Here is a 21,130-nt window from a genome sequence, read left to right as displayed (position 1 = left end):
CTAGTACTGGCAGAGCCAAGGAGGCGGTAACGGGCAATTCTGCGGCAGCAATGCCAGATCGTCACCATCCCTAAAATGGAACCTGGGTAGCGGCCTTCATTTTAATAGCGGTGTCTGCCTACAGTCCCCAGCATGCTGTGCTTCCTGTCCAGCGGGCAAGAACTCGAGAAAGGCATACTGGGACATGTAGTTCCAGCGAATCTAGGTAGCGCAAAAGAAGAGGAGGGTTTGGTTTTTTTTTTTTATCGTAATTTGAGGACTTCCAACCCAAATACGGTTAATGAATATTAAATAGGGATTTTAGGCCCTCACGTAGTCAAGCTGGATAACACCAAAATATTAGCATTTTGATTGAAAAGTTCGGTCGGTGTATTCCGCTCGTCCCCCCAGACCCCCCCCCCCCCGTACCTGTTTCCTCCTGAAGTTTGGTCGGAAAGGACTCCAACCAGAAATTACTTGAATTTCGGTTTCCGCTGTCGAAAGCATTCTGTCTCGCCTGTACTCAGGCAATATATCAGTCACCTATACCTTTTAGGACCCCAGCTCTCGCCCAGTCTTTAAGTGTTCAGTACGCATGCGCCTACTTCCTCTTTTCCCGGCTGGAATCATGGCGGGCGCAGAGTAAGTAAATGCTGTTCCCTTTGAGAATCCTTCTCCATCCTTGAAAATGGAGACTTACCTGCCCTTATCTCCTCAGTCTGGCGGTAGCTTGGATTTCATGTTTCCTAACCGTATAGTTTTGAGTTTTCTTTGGATACCGAGTTCTTCAAAACCGGGCTGGGATGCGGGCTGCCTTGGGGTGGAGGAGGCAAAGTGTCGGGAGGAATTGGAACAAGCCGGGGATAAGGGCCGGGCCTGAGGAGAAGTCTGAAACTCCTGCAGCCCTTTAAGGGTAGCGGGGGGCGGATGGGAGGGCATGGCATGGCCTCACTCTTCACTGCTGCCTCTTCGGGTTGCCGGTGTCTTGCCCATGCTCATGTCTTGTGGTTCAAAGGCCGTACCCAGCTGGGACGGAGAAACCTCTTTCCCCAGGCCCATTCCTAAGGGACAGAGAAGGGATCACCCTCAGTCAACCCATGATGGTAATTAAGTCCCTCAAATTCCTGCAAAACATTCCCACGAAAGAGTAGTGTTCAGTACCTTGCACATGTAGGCTCTTAATCTTGTCGAGTTCGGAACCAGACTCATGTTAAACCTACTTAAAATACGTGTCGGTGAGAAATAGAAGTTTAAGAACAAATTACTGTTTTTGTTTGAAAGGGATATGAATCCATTCTGGGTTCTTCGTTTACTAGTGTTAGTAAATTTAGGTCTTTTGACTATATTTACAGTAATTTCTTAGCATTCTTTCCTCTTCTTACACCCCCTCCCCATTGCTATACCTTCATCTTGTATACTTATATTCATGTATATATATTTACCCGATGAAATGAATGCTAATTGAAGGCAATGATTAAATTTCATCTTTTCCCAATGCCTGCGACATAGCACTTTGTATAATAAGTGGTTATTGGATACTGGTTAATTGAAAGAGTAGTATGTCTTTGTTATGAGGTTCTGTATCTAGGGTAAAAACATACTCGTTTCAGCAACTGGTCCTTTGATTTAAGAATGTTTAGAGCAGTGAGACTAGCCCAGGTTGGCACAGCTAGTAGATGTTGGTTGAGCTTGGTTCGTGGCTTCAAGGCTTTCCCCTTTAGGTAGAGTTGCAGAAATGGTAGGGTTGGATTTAAGGAGAGCTTGATTCAAATAGCTCAGGTGTGACCCACTAACCTCAGGCAAACTGTAGCGAATAGGAATAATAACAGCACCTAACATTTTGTGAAGATAAAATGAGATCTGTAAAATGTTTTGGATATCTTAAGGCAGTGTGGAAAAATTAGCTTTATTGTAGGGGGGTTTCCTTTTCAGGTAGGGGTTCAATGCAGGGCTTCTAACATCTCAACTTTGAAAATTTTGTGATACTAAAACAAAACAGACTTTAATATTGTAGAATAGTAACAATAATTAATGTTCACTTAGTACCTACGATTTGTCCAGTTCTTCCCAAATATCTTATTTGATCCTCACAACAACCCTGGGAGATGAGTGATATTATTACCCTCATTTTACACATGAGGAAACTGAGACAAATAAAGGCAAGTGTGATTTGGCCAGGATCATTCAAGCTAGTAAGTATCTTGAGGCTGGTTTTGAACTCCTGTACTCTATTAACTGTAATGTCCATCTATGTGTGTGCCCCAAGTATCTAATTGTTTTAAAATGTAAGAGTTGGAATTAGATTTACTTTATTTGAAGGAAGCAAGCTAATTAGAATTGTTGTTTTTAAAAATCCAGAGAAAAGAAGAAGCTTCCATCTGTTCCAGAATCCCTTCTGAAAAAGCGAAAGGCCTTTGCAATACTGAAGGCCAAACGCTTGAAGAAGAAGATGGCTATAAAGAAGGTAATAGGATGGTACTTCACTTTTTAATTATTCAATCCCCGAAACCCTCTAAACTTTAACTCTGAATGTTAAGGATAGTTAAAATGGGCATATTGTTTTCTGACTTAGTATTAGCTTTTAAGGAAAGCGTTTCTTTGCTTCACTACCTGGAAAATAGAACTACAGAACACATTTCCTGAGCACCAGTTATAGATTGGGACTGTTAAATTTTTTAATTCTTGAGATTGACTTTAGGAACACCGTGGTCTAAAGTGATCTTTTTTGAGCACTTGATTACTGGGATAATAATTAATATTATCTATCAACAGATGAAATGGTATTTGAACTAAATTGATTTTTCGTGACATCTGCACGTTTCTCTTTCAGCTTCGAAAGATACGGAGAAAAGTTATCTATGAAAAAGCTAAAGCCTATCATAAGGAGTACAGACAGATGTACAGAAGTGAAATCCGGCTGGCTAGAATGGCACGCAAAGCTGGCAACTACTATGTACCTGCTGAACCCAAGTTGGCTTTTGTGATCAGAATCAGAGGGTAAGTTGAGTTCTGGCTTGGGGCTTAAAATCTGTATGATACACATACTTTTTATCCCAGGTGACTTGATTCTCTGGCTCAAGAAACATTTAGATAAAACAAACCTTACCTCTTAATTAAAATTAAAACTGTTTTGCTATGATTCCAGGATACTAAAGGAAGTGAAAAGCCTGATCAATTTTAAAAAATCTTTTCTCTCCTCCCCTACCCCAGTATCAATGGTGTTAGCCCAAAGGTCCGCAAAGTATTGCAGCTTCTTCGTCTTCGCCAGATCTTCAATGGTACCTTCGTTAAGCTTAACAAGGCTTCGATTAACATGCTGAGGATCGTGGAACCATATATTGCATGGGGGTAAAGAATTATTCTTATTTCATTTTCCTGGTAATGAAACAATTCTTTTACTTATAAGTGTGTGTACACACCCACCCCTAACTTTTTTGTTTATTTCAGTTACCCAAACCTGAAGTCTGTGAATGACTTGATTTATAAACGGGGTTATGGCAAGATCAAGAAACAGAGAATTGCCCTGACTGATAATGCCCTTATTGCAAAATCTCTTGGTAAGTCTGAACTATTTAGGGGAATTATTGTAGAATTAGAGCAGGAATGGTTGACATTGGTTCATTTGACAAAGCTAAGACAAAATTAAGTATGTCAGAAGTCACTTACCTCCAATTGTACCCGGGAGATGATGAAACCAGAATTCTAACTACTCTGATGAATCCAGTAGACTGATTTGAGCACTATCTATACAATTCAGTAAAATGATGTTTTGAGCTAGTTTTCACCATTTTCTAAGTATTTTTCAAGCATGTAAATTTAATATGTTCTTTTGTTTTGAATTTTTAAAATGAATGAACATGTTTGGGAAATGGATTATAAAAGTAATAGCTTAAGTAATTTTCAGGTAAATATGGAATTATCTGCATGGAGGACTTGATCCATGAGATCTACACTGTTGGCAAGCACTTCAAAGCTGCCAACAATTTCCTGTGGCCCTTCAAATTATCATCTCCACGGGGTGGAATGAAGAAAAAGACTACACATTTTGTGGAAGGTGGAGATGCTGGTAACAGGGAAGACCAGATCAACAGGCTTATTAGAAGAATGAACTAAAGGTGAGTTTCAGGCATTCTGAGAAAATTTTTTGATGGATATTTCAGTTTTCATAAATTTTCTTTTTAGACTTTGGGGGTAGAAACCAGTTAGGAATATTCTTAGTTCAGTTTCTGTGAGTTGTTTAGTTGGGCAAAGATCATTGGGTCAGATGGTCTTACTTAAAGAGGTGGATTTAATTGCTGCATTAGTTTTTAATTGTAATGTTAGTGTCCCATGCTTAGAGGAAAGACTTTGAGACAAAAAACATGGGTGTTCTTTTAAAACTTACTTTTCCTTAAAAGTCTCTTGTGTTATCATTTATTTTTTTGGTCTGTGATGCTGATTTGAATTAATGTATTTGAATGAGTTTTAATTTTCTTTTTGTTTTCCCCATTTTAGGTATCTACCATGATTGTTTTTCTAATGGTCTGTTAATAAAAATGCCTATGATAAACTGATGCTTGTTTTATTGGACACATTTCTGATTGATCGGGTTATATATGTGACCTTATACTACAATGTGAAATTCAGGGCTGGAGATTAAAGAGAAACCCTAGAGAATAGAGTAGAGGAATATTGATAAATGACTCTAAGCCATTTGGTCTACATCAGGATGTTGTTGTCAGACACTTCTTGGGAACTGTCCCCTAGAAGAAAATATTAGCTTATTTATTGAGTTAGAAATGGCTATACCTGCAACACATGGAGCTGTTACTGGAGAAGACAACTTCATTTGTAGATGATGTTTTTAAAAGTAATTTTGACATAAGCATCTTTATTTAGAAACTTTGATTAAAGTGAAACTTCTGCTGTATGTCTAACTTGAGATATGGATGTTTTATCAAGTTAAACAGGTCAGATTACCAAGGAAACCAACTATATGGCAATAATTATTTTTAAATTAATAGACCATCACTACCATTCCTCCCCTCCTCCTGTTAATATTAAGAGAACACTTGGCCCAAATGATATGCTAGAAACTCCCTGAGACTGCCTGTCCTTGCCAGCAAACGTTGTACCCTTCCTGAACATACAACATATTGTTTCTCTAGCTTAGTCATATTTGTAGGCACTTAACTTTTCATTTAACAAACACTATACAAGGTAGTTTTGTAAAGGCCAAAAGACTTGAAAATAAGGGGAAATCATGTAAACAATTTGATCCTCTGCTTTTATGTAGCAATTCTAAAATAGTTTTGGGGGGGATTGGCTATCATTGGACTAAAATGGTGTATCTCAGCTGGATTTATGATCTCACTGCAGAATTCACATACTTATATGCACATTTTTCTTAGTACAATAGGTATTCAAAAATGTAGAAGCCAGAATGGAGTGATGATTATCAAAATATGTTGCTGAAGGAAAGGCAAGTTAAGTAGGATGGTAGACACTAAATAGCCTGGTAGGATCTATGCTCAGTTAATGGGAAGCAATTTAAGGATTTATTACCCAGTAAGCAATATCTATTAAGCTGAGGGCTTGTTTGCAAAATGTTTTTACTTATTTTAACATGCTAATTGAGCCCACCCTCATTTTAGAAGGGAAACTGACAGGAAATATCCCAAGACCCAGTGGAAGAATCAAGGCTCATGGCCAGATTTTCGAATTCCTCTCTTTTTTGGAAATTTTATTTAATTAGATGATTTAGAATATTGTTCCATGGATATAAGACTCAAGTTCTTTCCCTCCCCACCCCCTTTCTGTATCTGATGTGCAATTCCACTGGGTTTAACATGTGTCATTGATCAAGACCTATTTCCATTTTAACATTTGCATTAGGGTGATCTTTTTTAAAGAGTCTACTTCTCCAGTCATCCCCATCGACCCATGTGATCAAGCAGTTGTTTTTCTTCTGTGTTTCTTTACCCACAGTTCTTCCTCTGGATGTGGAAAGCTTTCTTATATGTCCCTCCCAATAGTTCTGAATCATTGCTACTAGTAGAGAAGTCCATTACATTGGATTTTAACTCTGGGGTATAAACCCAGCAGTACTATGGTTGGATTAAAGGGCAGGTAGTCTTTTAGCATAGTTCCCAAATTGCTTTCCAGAATGGTTTGATCAATTCATAGCTCCATTAATGTCCTAATTTTGCCACATCCATCCCCACCAACATTTACTTTCCTTTGCTGTCAGCCAATCTGCTAGGTGTGAAGTGATGCCTCAGAATTTTAATTTGCATTTCTCTGATTAGAACATTTTCTCATGTACTTATTAATAGTTTTAATTTATCTTAACTGCCTATTCATATCCCTTACCCACTTATAATTGGGGAATGGCTTGAATTTTTTGTACAATTGATTTAGCTCCTTATAAATTTGATTAGGCCTTTGTCAGGTTTTTGTTATAAAGATTGTTTCCCAATTTTTTTGCTTCCCTTCTAATTTTGATTGCATTGATTTTGTTTGTAGAAACCCTTTTTATCTTAATGTAATCAAAGTTGTTTATTTTGCAATTTTTTCTAACTCTTGCTTGGTCTTAAAATCTTTCCCAAAGATATGACCAAGATCTTTCTGTGTTCACCTAATTTAATTATAGTTTCCTTTATGTTCAAGTCATTCACCCATTCTCAGTTTATGTTGGTGTGTAGGGTGTGAGATGTTGATCTAGAACTAATTCTTTAGGAAGATAATGTTTCAGCTTTGAGAAGACTGATAGGAAAAAATGGATTGAAGGGGATGGAGGAGCCATAGGGCACAGGGGTTCTAAATAGGTTGGTAGCTGTGGGACATTTTAAAAGAATGAACCTAACTTTGGTAGCTGGATGTTAATTGATTAAGGGACAAGTGCTGGCTGATCATCTTGGGGGTATGGGAATTCTGAGGCCAGGTTTTCATCTGAAGTGGGAGATGGTAATTTGGAAAAGTACTTGTCATTAAACATCTATTAAGTACCACCTGCACAGGCTAGGTGCTGTAGTAAATGTTAGAGAACAAAGAAGGGCAAAGTGCAATCCCTTTCCTCTAAACAAGGCAGGGGAAGGGTGGGAAATAAGTATTGGCTAAGTTTCTGTCCTTAAGTCGGAACCTTCTCTGGTAGAAGGTACTGGCCAATAAAGTCTTAAAATTCTAAATCATGAACAAAAAGGAGAGCAGATTTTATAACGACCAATGAAATTCAGATATTACTGCTCATCTCAGAATCCCTCTTATTAAAAGTTCTACAAAGCTGCCATCCCTCCCAACTGTTGATGGCTGCAGTGAGAATTAACCATTTTGTATTTGCTTCAGAAGTGCTATTTCTGATTGTAAAATGTATATTTGGACAGTTGGTTTTGTCTATCTCCTTTAGGAGATATGGAGATATGGCACATAGTAGGTGCTTGGTAAACTGATGCACAATAAGTCGTTTTAGTGGAACTATCTTAATGGCAGTGAAACATGAGATGATTCTGTTATCTGCCGAGATGAGTAAGTGCTTAGAAGTTTATAAAGAACCGAGGGGAGCAGAACCATGGGAAGAGATCACATTTTGGGGACTGGAGTAAAGACGTCCAAGAACCAGTGTCCCATTCAGTCATAGACTTAAAGGAGAAGTGTCGGGGATTGTATTGTTTACAGGGATAATGCTGAGGAGTCTAACATGAAGGGGAAAGATTATTGGCTTTATATTCTCTTTTAACCAGTTAATGAGAACGGTTGAGGGCTCAAAAATCAGGCCAAAGACCTTGGAGAACACTCATTAAGAGTACAAAAACATTCAAAGTCAGCATCCATATATATGAGAACCTGACCTATCTCCAGGATTCCTAAAATGGGGCAATAAAAAATTTTCAGTTCACTTTGGGTATTCTTATGGAAGAACAGAGGGAAGGAGAGAGCCGCCTTGACCCATTTTGGGGAGCGTTTCTCACCTTGAAGTCGAACGCCAAACTTAATACAATATGACTCGGGACCTGTTCTAGCCGTAGGAGCCATCAGTCCAGCACACGTGAACATTCGTAAACCCCGGAAAGAAGTCGCGGGGAATTGGTTGGCTCGAGTCAGCTTTTTGGAGCCTCCCCCAGAAGTCGCTTTTCATTGGTTCCAAGGCCTAAAACTGCTTTGGTGGCCCTCCAGCCCCACCTTCCCGCCCCCGCCCGCGCAGTAGGCCAGGTGGGCGCGCCGAAAGGGCGCGCCGGGCACCTAGCAACGCGGGCTGTGTGGGGGTGGGGAGGCGCGGGGGCCGGGGTCGGCTCTTGCGCAGCTGGGGGTGAGAGAAGACACTCCGGGCCCCGGGAGGCCTCTCGGCCCTCCCCATGGGGCCCCGGGCCGCCGGACTGGGGGCATGCCCGCCTTGGGGGAGGCGAACATGACCGTGTGCGCAGCGCTGGTGACGGGGACAAGGTTGCCCAGCAGAGCCACCCACCCTGGGCCAGCGGGCGACAGCGCCGGGTTAAGAAGGAGCGACCCCTCCCAGTGGATCGGCGGGGACGGGGAAGGGGACGGGGACGGTGAGGGCGGGGCCAGGGTGGAGAGGGAGGAGCGAGAGAGGGCGGGGCTAGGGAGGGTGAAGGGAGAGCTCGAGACCGAGCCCCGCGGGACAGGGGCTTCCTTGGCGCTGGTCTTTCTATCAGCTACCTTTCCCCATTAACCCTGGTTTATTTACCGAAGAGGATGCCGAGGAGGGCTGTGCTCCGCTGTAAGGATTGGAGGGTGGATCTCCTCGTTCCAAATTCAGTGATGGAGGAGCTGGAGTAAAAAGAAAGGCCAGGGTGTATCACATACGTTTACTTTCTCTTTTCCCACTCGCCTCGATTTTTGCAGAGGTAGCCCTCTCAGGTAGTTTCTCAGGACGTATACCCCACGTGGTTTGTCCCCACTGCTTCCCTACCGGTTGAAGTTCGTAGAGGAGAGCTCACCCCCTTATGTGAAGTGTGAACACTTGTGATCCAGCCAGCAATTTAACCCTTTCGCTAATTTGTACCCTCATCTTCAGGGCCGGGGAAGGAGATCCTGGAAAAGGGGAAGCCTTTAAGGCTCATGCAGCTTTTAGATGCTTTATTGACATCTTAATGACCTGTGTTTGGTAAAGAGTGGACAGATGAATATATTAAATTGGAAACGAGAATAACTAGAATTTGAAGTGGAGACCCTCAAATGGTTTGCTAGAGATTCTACAATACTACCTTATATTATACTTTAAGGATCACAAAGGATTGTCTTCATGACAACCCTGTGAGATGGGTAGTACAATGGAGTAGCCACTATGTATTAGAAGTGCAGTTCCAACAGAGTCTCCTGAGTGTTAAGTTGAGCATGTTGTTCTTATCGCACTATCTTTTAGAAAAAAGTATCCACAAAGGAAAGGAAACTCAAGTCCTGCTGCTTCGATAAGATGGATGAACTGTTGGAAGGCCTAGGGAAACACTGATTAGAGTTTAATATTGACAATTTAGTGGGCTTGGAGTAGAAGTTAGAAAGGGGGAGGAAGCAGGCTAGCAAAGCCAGGTGAATTAGCAGATCTACAAACATAGTGGGGAAATAGGCAAATCCATCTCAGGGCCAAATAAAGTTAAAATGTTTCTGATGGAGAACTGAGGAAAATTTTGGATAAACTGACTTAAGAAAGTCAGAATTTCTGGGAAGGTAATGAACAATTTTATTTAGGCAGTTTCCTGTTTTCCTTACCTTGCTCTTGTTTTTATCTCATTTTAAGTTGCTAATTTATATTGTTATTAAATTCATGTCTGATTTATAAAGACTTGGGAGCCAAAGGATTGGATATTTTTTCCTTCAATAGGGGTCACCCTTCCCATTGAATCAATTGTATAATGTTGGGTTTGCTGTTTTTGTAGAGGAGCAGATTAAAAAATGTATCCCTTCCTTTGCAACTTTAACAAGATGGCAAATCCTGCTTTGTAAAAGCCAAGTATTGCCTGTTGTCAAGAAGCTAAAGCAATTGGGGAAATTTAAACATAGACATCTTAGACTATTTGAACTAGAAGGAATCTTAGATTATTTTGTCCAACCATTTTATTTGAATGAAGAGGAAACTGAGAGGCTCAGAAAGATGTGAAATGACTTGTTTAGGTTCACATAATGCAGATTCAAGTATTTGAAGGACCATCAGGTGAAAGGGGAATTAAGCTTATTTTCTTTGTCCCCAGAGAGCAGAATGGGGACAGCAGGTGGAAAATTAGGCAAGGAGTCAGATTTGGGCTTTGTGTAAAGAAAAATTAACAATTACAATTATTTTAGAGTGGAATGTGTTTCTGTGACTAGGTAGGATCTCCCCTCATTAGGGATGCAGGGAATTCTTTCTTCAAATATGCATTGGACTGGATAGTCACCAAATTCTGTCCGAAGGTTTGAAGTTATGTAATCTCAGTAATTTGTCTGGATTGGTTCCAGAGGCCAGGGCTAGGAGTAAGGGGTAGAAGTTGCAGAGGGATAGATTTAAGCTTGATTTGAGGAAAAACTTTAGACATGTTCAGAAGAATAGGTTGCTTCAAGGGATAATGGGTTCCCCCCCTCACTGGAAGGGAGCTCTTGTTTGAGATACTTAGGATTCCTTTTCAAATACAGGTTAGACTAGATGAACTCAGAGGACCTGTCTAGCCATGATTGTTAACTGAGCTGGAATGAAATGATCAAACACGAACAAGAATATCCAGCCAATGATTAATGAAGCTAAATGCTGAACACAGATTTTTGTCTTGGCCCCTGTAAATAGAAAAATTATAATTTTATGCCTTTGGGAAATTTTAATTATATTTTTACATTCCAGAATCATATACATCAGAATTAAATTACTTGCTGTCCACATGCAGTCTAAAAAGGTGAGCATGGTATATTGGATTTTATTGCATTGTTGAATAACTTTATTTTTATAAAATTATTTCTTTCTACCTTATACTTTGAACAAATACTTATACTCTGTTTATATTCTCAATGTTTTTCACATATCAGGAGGAACTTAAAGTCAGAGGGTTTGTCCTTTTCATTTAATTACATAATTATAGTATATATGACCAGGATTCCTTTTTCTCCTCAAATGAAGAGAAAAATCTTAATTCTAGGTTCAAACTGTCCAGATTCTAAACTGAGGTTGTTAGCCAGAGTTTCAAATAGTGATAGATATGTTATCATGCTGCCAGCATTTTAACTGTGTCCTATATAGTCCTACAGTGCAAAGGACAAGAATATGGATATTTGGCTTCTGGCCCTGGCTCTGCAAATAAGTGGATATAAAAGCCACCACAAATCATTCAACATATCCAGTCATCAGTTTTTTTAAAACTTTCAAATGTTATAATAAATCCTATCATTTATTTTTGCTAATGGAGATTGGGAGGAGAAAAAAACTACTGGATTTGGAGTCAGAAGACATGGTTCACATACTTATGCAATCTTGGGCCAGCCACTTGGCCTTCTCTGGTTTTTAGTTTTCTCATCTGTAAAATAAGGACATTAGACCATTTTAGGAGGTCCCTTCCCTCTACAATTCAATGATTCTGTGACTTACTGGGCTAAAAAGGATTAAAATACTTATCGTTCATTCCCCACTCCCACTGTAACCTCTTGAACATACTGTGGCCATCTCATAATATGCTTTTCTTCTTTGAAGTTCAAACAACTCAATTATACCACCTTATCCCCATCTTTGTTGCTCATATCTACTGATCCCCAGGTCACTCTTCTAACTTTCTCATTGACATGAGCAACTATAGCTCATAATCATCCTCAGTACTCTAGGTCCATACTGCCTTCCTCAGAAGCAAATTAGTGACTTTTCTAACACCCTTCCTCAAAGCTCTTAACTCCACGGACTTCTTATTCCCATCTTGAGTGATCTCACTGATAGCAGTCACACACTTAAAATTAAGTGACCTCATCATCTTATCAATTATATGACCTCCAAAATAGGATCTTAGAAATTTCTACTTTTCTGCCTGCAACCTCCTATTCTTGCATTTTCCCCTACCAAGACTTTTGTCACTTGCAGAATGATCTCTGGTTTCTTGACTCACTACTATCCTGTTCCCACTGAAGTTTGCCTTCTCATTCTGACAATTGTGTCTCTAGAGCCACTTTAATTAGCTTCTATTAATATGAATCCTTTACTTTTGTCTTTCCCAAACTCTTATCCCCTATAACAATATCATAAACCTTTTTCTTTTTTTAAGCTTACTCCCAGATTTGAAACTGTGACAAGGAAATCACTTTAAAAGACTGATAGTGATTTCCTTGTCACAAAACAGATGGCCTAACTTCTTGTTTAAGAAGATCAAGATTATCTTAGGTCTCTTAATTATTATTATTTTAAAAAGCCCTTACCTTCTGTCTTGGAGTCAATACTGTGTATTGGCTTCAAGGCAGAAGAGTGGTAAGGGCTAAGCAATGGGAGTCAAGTGACTTGCCCAGGGTCACACAGCTGGGAAGTATCTGAGCCAGATTTGAACCTAGGACCTCCCATCTCTAGGTCTGACTCTCAATCCACTGAGCTACCCTTCTTTGCCCCCTCGTTATTTTTTTAAACCCTTACATTCCATCTTCGAATCAATACTGTAAAGGCCAAAGAGCAGTAAGGGCTAGGCAATAAGGGTTATGTGACTTGTTCAGGGTCATACAACTAGGAAGTGCCAGAGGCCAGATTTGAATCCAGGTTTTCCTGACTCCCAGACTGGCACTCTTCCCCTATGCTACCCAGCTGCCCCTCAAACTCTTTTTTTAAAATTTTTAATTTAATTTAATTAATTTATTTGTTTTTAAACCCTTACCTTCTGTCTAAGAATCGATACTATGTATTGGTTCCAAGGCAGAGGAGTGGTAAGGGCTAGGCATTGAGGGTCAAGTGACTTGCCCAGGGTTACACAGTTGGGCAAACTCTTTTTTTAAATAGCTGCCAGGTTGATCTTAAAACACATATCTGACATCTCAACCCTCTGCTTAAGAAAACTCAGGGATTATCTACTTAGCTTCTAGGATAAAATTCCTCTTCACAATTTGAATTCAAGCAGACTTTCCAGGCTGTTCACAACACATTTTTTTCCCTTATAGATTCTCCTTTCCAGCCAAAGTAACCCTCTTACATTTTATGTAATATTTCTTCTCTTGCCTCTGTAACTTTTCACAGGATGGTTGCTGTGATCATAATACTTTCACTTCTTATCGGACTCTTGGACTCCCTAGCTTCCTACAAGGCATAGCTCAAGTACCACTTACTATATTAGGCCTTTCTTGATGATCCCAGTTATTATTAGTACTTTCCCTCTGCCACCTTGTATTTACTTTGGATATATTTTGCATGTACTAACTCAATCTATGTATATTCAAAAAGATACATCTCTATGTCTAGTACAATTATGTAAACTCATTGAAGGCCACAACTATATCTTTTCTTGCTTTTGTATCTTGGCACCTTGCATAAAGTATATGCTTAATAAATATTTATGGAATTGGATCAAATGGAATTTCAGCATCTGCACCAATAATATTCTTTCCTTTTGGATACTACCTCCTTTAGGTTTCTTCTGTTGCCAGTCATTTTTTCCTTTGTTCACCATTCTTCCATCTTTCATTTTTTTCCATTCCATTTTGACTCTGATTTCTGTGACCTTCTGCCTCATTCCAAAGTAGTTTTAATAGGCATTTTAACACATAGAAGAGTGCTCATATCTATATATATAGTATGCATACACATTACAAGGGAACAGAGAAGGTGGTTTTATCACACTTTTACCTTCTCTATGGGTACTTTCCCTTGGTATATAGTAAAGAGAACTTTGAAAAGTTGTCAAAATATGTATCCATTATTTAATGCATCAGTGGGTCACATTAGATGAATAGCAAAGTATATAGTCCACAAAATGATTTAGATAGTAAACTGTAAAATCTGGACTTCTCCATGGGAAAGTCTAGTAATGAATATTCCAAGAAAAAGACTATCAGTTGGAGTGGATCCACTTTTAGTAAGCAAATGATTCCCTTGGAATTTTAATCTTTTAAAAAATGAAAATTTGCTTTCTCAGTAAATCAGGCAACCCTATCAGAACAGTATATTCATTTAGTGTTGTCTAATTTGATTATTTTGAATACCATTTAACATGCAGAGTTGATATTTTATTATTTAGTGTTGAGTAGACAAAAGTCTTTCTTTTCCCTAGATTTGACCTTTTCTTTCAGCATGATACCCATTGGCTTATTTAAATATGCTTCTCATAATTCTAGAGTCACAATTTAAATGTTTAAATACATTTTCACATTATTTGGGAGACAGGATTGTTAGAGAAATGACAAGATATCACTTTATAGACCTGTTGGCTTGGGCCAATTAGTATTGTGTTCCATGGTGTGCATAGTCTACCACTCATTTGGCATTGTGATACTATTTTGTAGTATTTTCATTCATAGACAGATATCTCAACTCTCTTAAATTTCAAGGTCTAGTCCTATACTTCTTTGTTCTGTAGAGCTGAGTATTATAAAAATAGTAATCACAACAGCAATAAATATTATTGGTTAAAAATTTAAAGTATTTTACATATATTGAGTCATTTTCACAATGACCCTATAACTATCATTATCCCCTTTTACAGATAGGGAAACTGAGGCATAGAGAGATTAAATAACTTGACTAGGGTCATACAAGGATTGAACTCAGTACTTCTTGATTTGAAGTCCTGTGTTCCACTCATAGCTCTACCTAGCTGCCAAGGATGCTTTGCTTCTAGTAAGTAGGTGGTCAGAAGGTATGTATTAATTGATTGATTTATCTATACAGGAAAGACAGATGGAATTTACAGCAATATAATGTTACAGATTCTCAAAGGTGAGTAAACTATTTATTGACCTGTCATTTGTAATTAAATTTTCCAGTCAATTGGGACACTATCTAGAACGTTATTTCTCTAGTATACAAAATGGTATTCCACTTAGTTAGATGATTCATATTGGAAATACTCTTATCTGAAACATCTAGCAGTCAAGTATTTCTACAGCTGAGGATGGTTACCTTAGCACTTCACTTGTTTCTATAGACCCCGCCTCCTCATTAGAACTTAACTCACTTTTTAAAGTGCACCCTCAAATGGAGCTAGTAAACCTTCATTAAGCATCCTCACAGTTCTCACCCTCAGGGAGCTCACAGTCTGGTGAGTGCTCACCACACAAAATTGACATTATATATCTCTGGAAGATTTGCAAAGCACTCATAACTTTGTGAAGTAGATGCTATTACTGTCCCCATTTTATTGAAGAGGAAAGTGAAGTTAAGTGATTTGTGCAGGTCTCACAATTTATATATCCATAGGCTTGTGTATATCAATCAACATCTAAAATGGAATTTGAGAGCTCTACAGCTAGGTGGCTCAGTGGATAGAGTGCCAGACCTGGAATCAGGAAGACCTGTGTTCAAATTTGATCTCTGATACTTACTAGCTCTGTGATCTTGGGCAAGTCATTTAACCCTGTTTTATTATAACCCCTGTTCCATTTACTTAGTGTAAAATGAGCTGAGAAGTAAACATAAAGCCACTCTGCTATCTTTGCCAAGAAAATCCCAAATAGGGTTACAAAGAATTGGACACAACTGGAACAATTGAACAATAACAACAAATGTATATATTCTCAATTTTTATGTATTTGCTACTGGATTAGAATTTGAACTTAGATTTTCCTAACACTACATTATAGCACGCCCCCTTTCTAAGTCATGTTTTTTAACTTATTTCCCATATTTTGACATTCTTAACAAGTGGTAATAAACCAAAAGTTTAGAAAAACATTTTATAATGAAAGTTAAACAAAGACAGATGACTCATTAAAGATATATGTATATATACATACAAATACATGCTATAGTATTATATATATCACAAAGACAATCAGCATATTTAGTAGTTGATTCTTTGACCTTTGGAAGTAAATCACAGTGCTTTTGATTTAAGCCAGTTTGACTAGCATTTATGTCTACCAACATCAAAGCAAAAACAAATAAAAACTCATCAAATTAAGCACAAATTTAAATCAGGCACTAACATAAGAAAAAAGTATTCAAACTTCCACAGATTTTATATATACTACTTCTAAAGATTTACTCATACGTTATAGCAAAGATAATTATTTATACAGATGATCTTTTTGCAAACAGGTTATATTATCTATACATTATATGGTTGGAAGTAGAAATTGCCAAATGTAGGTTCCTTGAACTGCAAAAGTAGTAGTTTCTAGTTTCTAGAAATGCAAAAGCAGAACATTGCAAAGGAAAAAAGAAAACAATATAGTTTCAGTACTGTTAATTAAACAAAAAAAATTGAAAATTTTGATTTTCTTCATTTTGGTTATTGGTGCTTGAAGTAAAGAAGGTTTTATTAGAAGGGGAAGGTAAGAGATATATAGGGATATTTGTGGAGGTTTACGTTCCAAAGACTTTAGGCATTTATGATATTTGCTCTTTGGTGGATCTAATTTCACTTAAAAATATGTACTTTTAAAAAGATAAGCACATGCTATATATTACATGATTGCTTAAGAGCTTTAAAAGCCATGATTTTTGTCTGTGCAGATATTTCCTCCGCAGACAAATCTCAACTTTCTTATATAATCTTTGAGTTTTTATAGCCCCCAAAAGCTATCAACATGTGGCCAGTCTGATGATGAGCCTTTCTGGCCTCAGTTAATGCTAGTTTTCCCACAGTATTTATTAAGGCTTTCTCCAACCTGGTAGGGAAGGACCTCTCAGTTTGGGTTTACCTAAGATAGTCCTTGATGAGCCTGGATCATCTTCATATAGTAGTGAAACATTAGAATATGACTTTAATGGGAGTCACATTTAAGGTTGTTTTGGGATCCACAAAAAGGCTAAGAAGGAGAGGGATTACTTTGATTACTGGTAGTAAAAGGAAAAAAAAAAGGAAGCACGATTTTTAGAGTGCTTATGGAGAGAGAAATTACCTTCCTTAGTATTAAATTGGCTAAGAGTGCTGTAAGAAAAAAGGAAAACTGATTATTTACAAAATCCTCTAGAAGGTTGTTGGGAAAGGGCTTTGGGCCAAGTAATTCCCCAGGCACCAGGTGTCACTGTTGGCCTAGAACCTCCACAGTCTGTTGTCAACCTCCCTATCCAATCTACTTCCTACTCCTCCCCCTTAAGGCTGAATAGCTGACATGATCAAACCACTTGTCTAAAACTGATTCCTGGAGAGGTTAGCTAAGCTGCTGAATGACTCTCAAAAGTAGTAAATGTCAGAGCAGGGATATTCTTAGACCTCTGGCATCAGATCTTTCCATTATACCATGCTTTCTTATCTTCTAGCCAAACAGCATAACTTTTGGTCTTTGTTTTGCCTTCTTTCACTTTTCTTTTTTTAAAACCCTTACCTTCCATTTTAAAATTGATAATGTCATGGTTCTAAGGCAGAAGAATGGTAAAGGCTAGGCAATTGAGGGTTAGGTGACTTGCTTATGGTCCTATAGCTATAGGAAGTACCTGAGGTCACTTTTGAACCAAGGCCCTCTTGTCTCTAGGCCTGACTTTCTATCCACTTGAGTCACTGAGCTGCCCTCCCCTCTTGCTCATATTACTTTTTGTACCTAAAATGAATTCCATACTGTCCTCATTGCTTTTGAAATCCCATTCTTCAAGGCCTAACTCAAAAGCTTTGTTCTCTTTGATCACTTTTGTGAGATTTAAAATGGTTGAGGTCTTAAACTGTAGTGATTAAAATAGTGGAAGATATAAATTGTGATAGATATAAGAGATGGTGAGTAAATTTTGACTGCAGAAATATGTTTCACTACAGTGTCTTGGGTTTTAAAATCAAATATAAGGTGGTCGCCAGGGAAATATTCCCAATTATTCAAATACCCAAGTCAATTGGGTTTTATAGAGATTTTAATTAACAATACAATGAGTAATCAAAGAAAGAGAGAGAGTAAGAAAGGAATAAGTATGAAGGGCCTCAAGCCAATATGGCCTAGACCTGAGCCTTAAGAGAGGAATCAGTCAGTTTTTTAACACTCACCACAAGGTCTGACTAAACAAGGATTTTAGTGACACCAGGCCAGTGTCCTTCCTCAAAGAGTCTTCCAGCCAGAGATTGTTTCAAAGGGCCTCTCTCAAGAGCCTCTAGAGCTCCTACCCCAGAGGGACAGAGCCCCTCAGAGGAGCTCCTCAAGGAGCTCTCCTTCAGAATGAGAGTCAGAAATCATGATCCTCAGAATGAGTCTTCTCAAAATGAGCTCCCTCAGAATCAGATCCAGCTCTTCTCTGAGCTCTTATTTTTAAGGGCAAAATCTCCTATGTCACCTCCCCTAAGTCCTTACATCTACCAATCACTGTAGATGTTTCTAAAGGACCGCCCATTTTGAATTCACAGCTGAGTAGTTTTAATCTCTTTAGTAAGTCAGAAAAAAATGCTGCTGTGTCGACAAATTTCATTAAGAAAAAACCTCTGAATAAGTTATCACCCTTTTAGGTTTAAGTAGTTTACAAGTTGCCCCACCTTTATAGGTACTTAGTATCCCATTGTATCAATTCTAAAATAGTAATGACTCAAAGAACTTCCTGTCCTTTCCATTAGCATGGGTCAAAGCACTTTTCATTGTTCTCAAGGAGCTCTCTGTCCTAAAGCAGTCCTAAGTAGGGTGGAGTAGGGATATTCCCAAGGCAAGGAGCCCTCACATTCAAGTAGAATTCTCACTATCTGCTAGGGAATTTTTTAAGTAGAAGATTCCCCAATGGGGGAAATTTCCAACATTCATAAGTCTGAGAAATTTTGAGGTTTACACTTTCCTAACTTTCCTGTTCACCTATTTTCCACTACTTATTTTTAGTTTTTTGTCATAGACCTTTATTTGAGTAATATTCATTTTAGTTTGTCCGTTCCCACAAAAGTATTTGAAAAGTCTCTGTCAATGTTTATATAGTACTAATGATTTTATATTTTTAATATAGTTTATATAGTACTAATTTGTTTGTTACCTAGAATGTCACTTAATGTTCAATTTCCCAATGTGCAAAATTGGAGAATTGGAAGACATTGTATTATAGGATTCCACCCCTCCCCCCCAGGTTGAAAGCTCTTTGAACCTGTGGTCTTGATTCAGAGTTATAAGCAAGTATCACAGAGCAGAGCAGACAGCAGCATTGGATGGTTTTCCCCTTAAAATTTAGGTGGAAAAAAAATCAGATTAATTTTTGTCCTGGTTTTGAAAGATAGGCTTCTTCTCTCTCCTAAGATGACTTTAATCTTTCCCTCCCTTTAAATTTGGGAATTGAGATGGAAAGAATCTTAGCACTTTTGATTCAAGGTCTTTCCATGAGCAAGAATTTTCATAGTGATTTGATGGAGATTACTCTAAAAAACAAATATATTTTTATTTTACTTGCATTCCATTTAATGATTCTGTTTCTCCTCAGTAAGATATTAAATGCTTTTTTGATCCTGTGTTTTTTTAATGTCAGTTCTCACATTAACCTAAACAATTTTCCATTAACATGCCAGTGTATTTTAGTGTTTCCTCTCTGGACATGAACTAATAGTTTTCAATTTTCTTGGTACTATCAGAAAAGCAAATTTAGACTTACTCTATTTTAAAGCCTTATGGTTGAAATGTTTTAATGATTTATTAAGATTTTATTTCCTTAAAAATTCTGCCTCAGAGTGAGTAGTCTTGTTCAAATCACTGTTGAATCACCTACTTTTGTAGGAGTTAATTTATTAGTAAAGATAAAGGTGTCAATATATTCATTTTAGCTTGACTTCTAAGGTGGCATATGTGCTTCCCCCTTCCCCCCAGGAGGCTAGGATATTGAGTCTGATATGATCATTCTTATCCTCTATTTTGAACTTTCACAATGAACGAAACAGCTCCAGCCTCTGAAGCAGGATTCAGTGAAGTCAATCGATGAAGTTCCTTGTTTGAAGTCTTGATTCTTGGTTAGAAAAAGTTTAAGTAGTTCAAATTACCCCAAGGGTGGATGCTGTTCCTAGAAGTCATCATTCAAGTATTACATTAAAACACATATTAGGTATAAAGTGATATTTAAAGTATGGATCTTTAGTAATATTTGTTGAGCTATTTTTCTCCTCCTACTTTCTTAATTGTAGCTAAATTCATTTGTTCCTATAAATTATTTGGCTCTAAATAAAAGAAATGAGATTATATCTCTCATCTTTAAAGAAGATGATAGACTATGGATACGAAACAGTACATATACTATTTGACTCAGTTGATGTTTTGAGTAGTTTTACAGAACTTTTTTTTCCTTCTTTTAAAAAAATTCTTATGAAAATTGGCTTAGGCTAGGAGGCAGAGATTTACTGGGAAATTAAGGTAATATAAAAACAAATGACATCAATAAATTTGTTTTAAAATAAAAGATTAATTTTGCTCAATTATATTGTTAAAACAGATAAATTAAAAAAAGAAATGAATACTTACAAAAATATAAAATACTCAGATTGACAAAAGAAAATATAAGGTATTTAAGTAACCCAATATCAGAAAAAGAAATAAAACAAGACATAAATGAACTTTCAAAAACAATCAAACTCCAGGACCAATTGGATTCACAAGTGAATTCTATCAAATTTTCCAAGAACAATTAATTCCAATACTGTATGTAACAATACTCCAGTTTCGATGAAATTAAATTTAAAATTTTTGCACAAACAAATTTAATGTAGTTGAAACCAGAAAGGAAACAGTTAACTGAGGAAAAAAAAACTTTTAAACATGTCTCTCTGATGAAAGTTGCATTACCAAAAGAAACTAACTTACATTTATGATACAAGTAGTTCTCTAATGCATAGTCAAAGCTGAGAATAGCCAGTTTTCTGGGAAAGAAATCCAAGCTATCAATGATCCAGAAAGATGCTTTCCATAACTGATAATTATTAAAATTAAGGGAACTTTTAGGATCCACTTCACATCTGGCTCTCTAACAAAGATGATAAAATAGGAAAGTGACAAATGTTGGAGGGAAAATAGTTACAGTAGAACACTGGTCAAATTGCTGCAAATCGGTCTAGTCATTCTGGAAAGCAATTTGGAACTATATCCAATGTTATCAAATTATGCATATCTTTTGACCTAGGTCTTTACCCCAATAAAGGACCTTTATATTCAA

The 21,130-nt window shown here is 37.7% G+C and overlaps 2 protein-coding genes across 4 annotated transcripts in view; both read left to right on the top strand.

Moving 5' to 3' along the window:
• Positions 1–467: 467 nt before the first annotated feature.
• Positions 468–4,532, top strand: RPL7 (ribosomal protein L7). The gene is made up of 7 exons (XM_001378326.5): positions 468–621; positions 2,338–2,443; positions 2,810–2,976; positions 3,190–3,327; positions 3,427–3,536; positions 3,884–4,094; positions 4,474–4,532. The coding sequence occupies exons 1-6, from the start codon at positions 575–577 to the stop codon at positions 4,090–4,092; spliced, it is 777 nt and encodes a 258-aa protein (XP_001378363.3). The 5' UTR covers positions 468–574; the 3' UTR covers positions 4,093–4,094; positions 4,474–4,532.
• Positions 4,533–8,133: 3,601 nt separating this feature from the next.
• Positions 8,134–21,130, top strand: part of C3H8orf89 (chromosome 3 C8orf89 homolog) — a 61,945-nt gene continuing 48,948 nt past the window's right edge. For 2 of the 3 annotated variants that reach the window (XM_016431466.2, XM_007486970.2), the window contains exons 1-3: positions 8,134–8,504; positions 10,781–10,832; positions 14,777–14,824. In XM_016431466.2, the coding sequence (XP_016286952.1) occupies positions 8,339–8,504; positions 10,781–10,832; positions 14,777–14,824 (266 nt within the window). In that variant the 5' untranslated portion in view covers positions 8,134–8,338. The remainder of the gene's footprint in view (positions 8,505–10,780; positions 10,833–14,776; positions 14,825–21,130) is intronic. The other variant, XM_007486971.2, reaches the window with a different exon arrangement.

This window comes from Monodelphis domestica, chromosome 3, assembly GCF_027887165.1.
Source record: "Monodelphis domestica isolate mMonDom1 chromosome 3, mMonDom1.pri, whole genome shotgun sequence".
NCBI classification, from domain to species: domain Eukaryota; kingdom Metazoa; phylum Chordata; class Mammalia; order Didelphimorphia; family Didelphidae; genus Monodelphis; species Monodelphis domestica.
The sequence above is the reverse complement of the archived record's forward strand: the minus strand, read 5'-3'. Positions and strand labels throughout refer to the sequence as shown.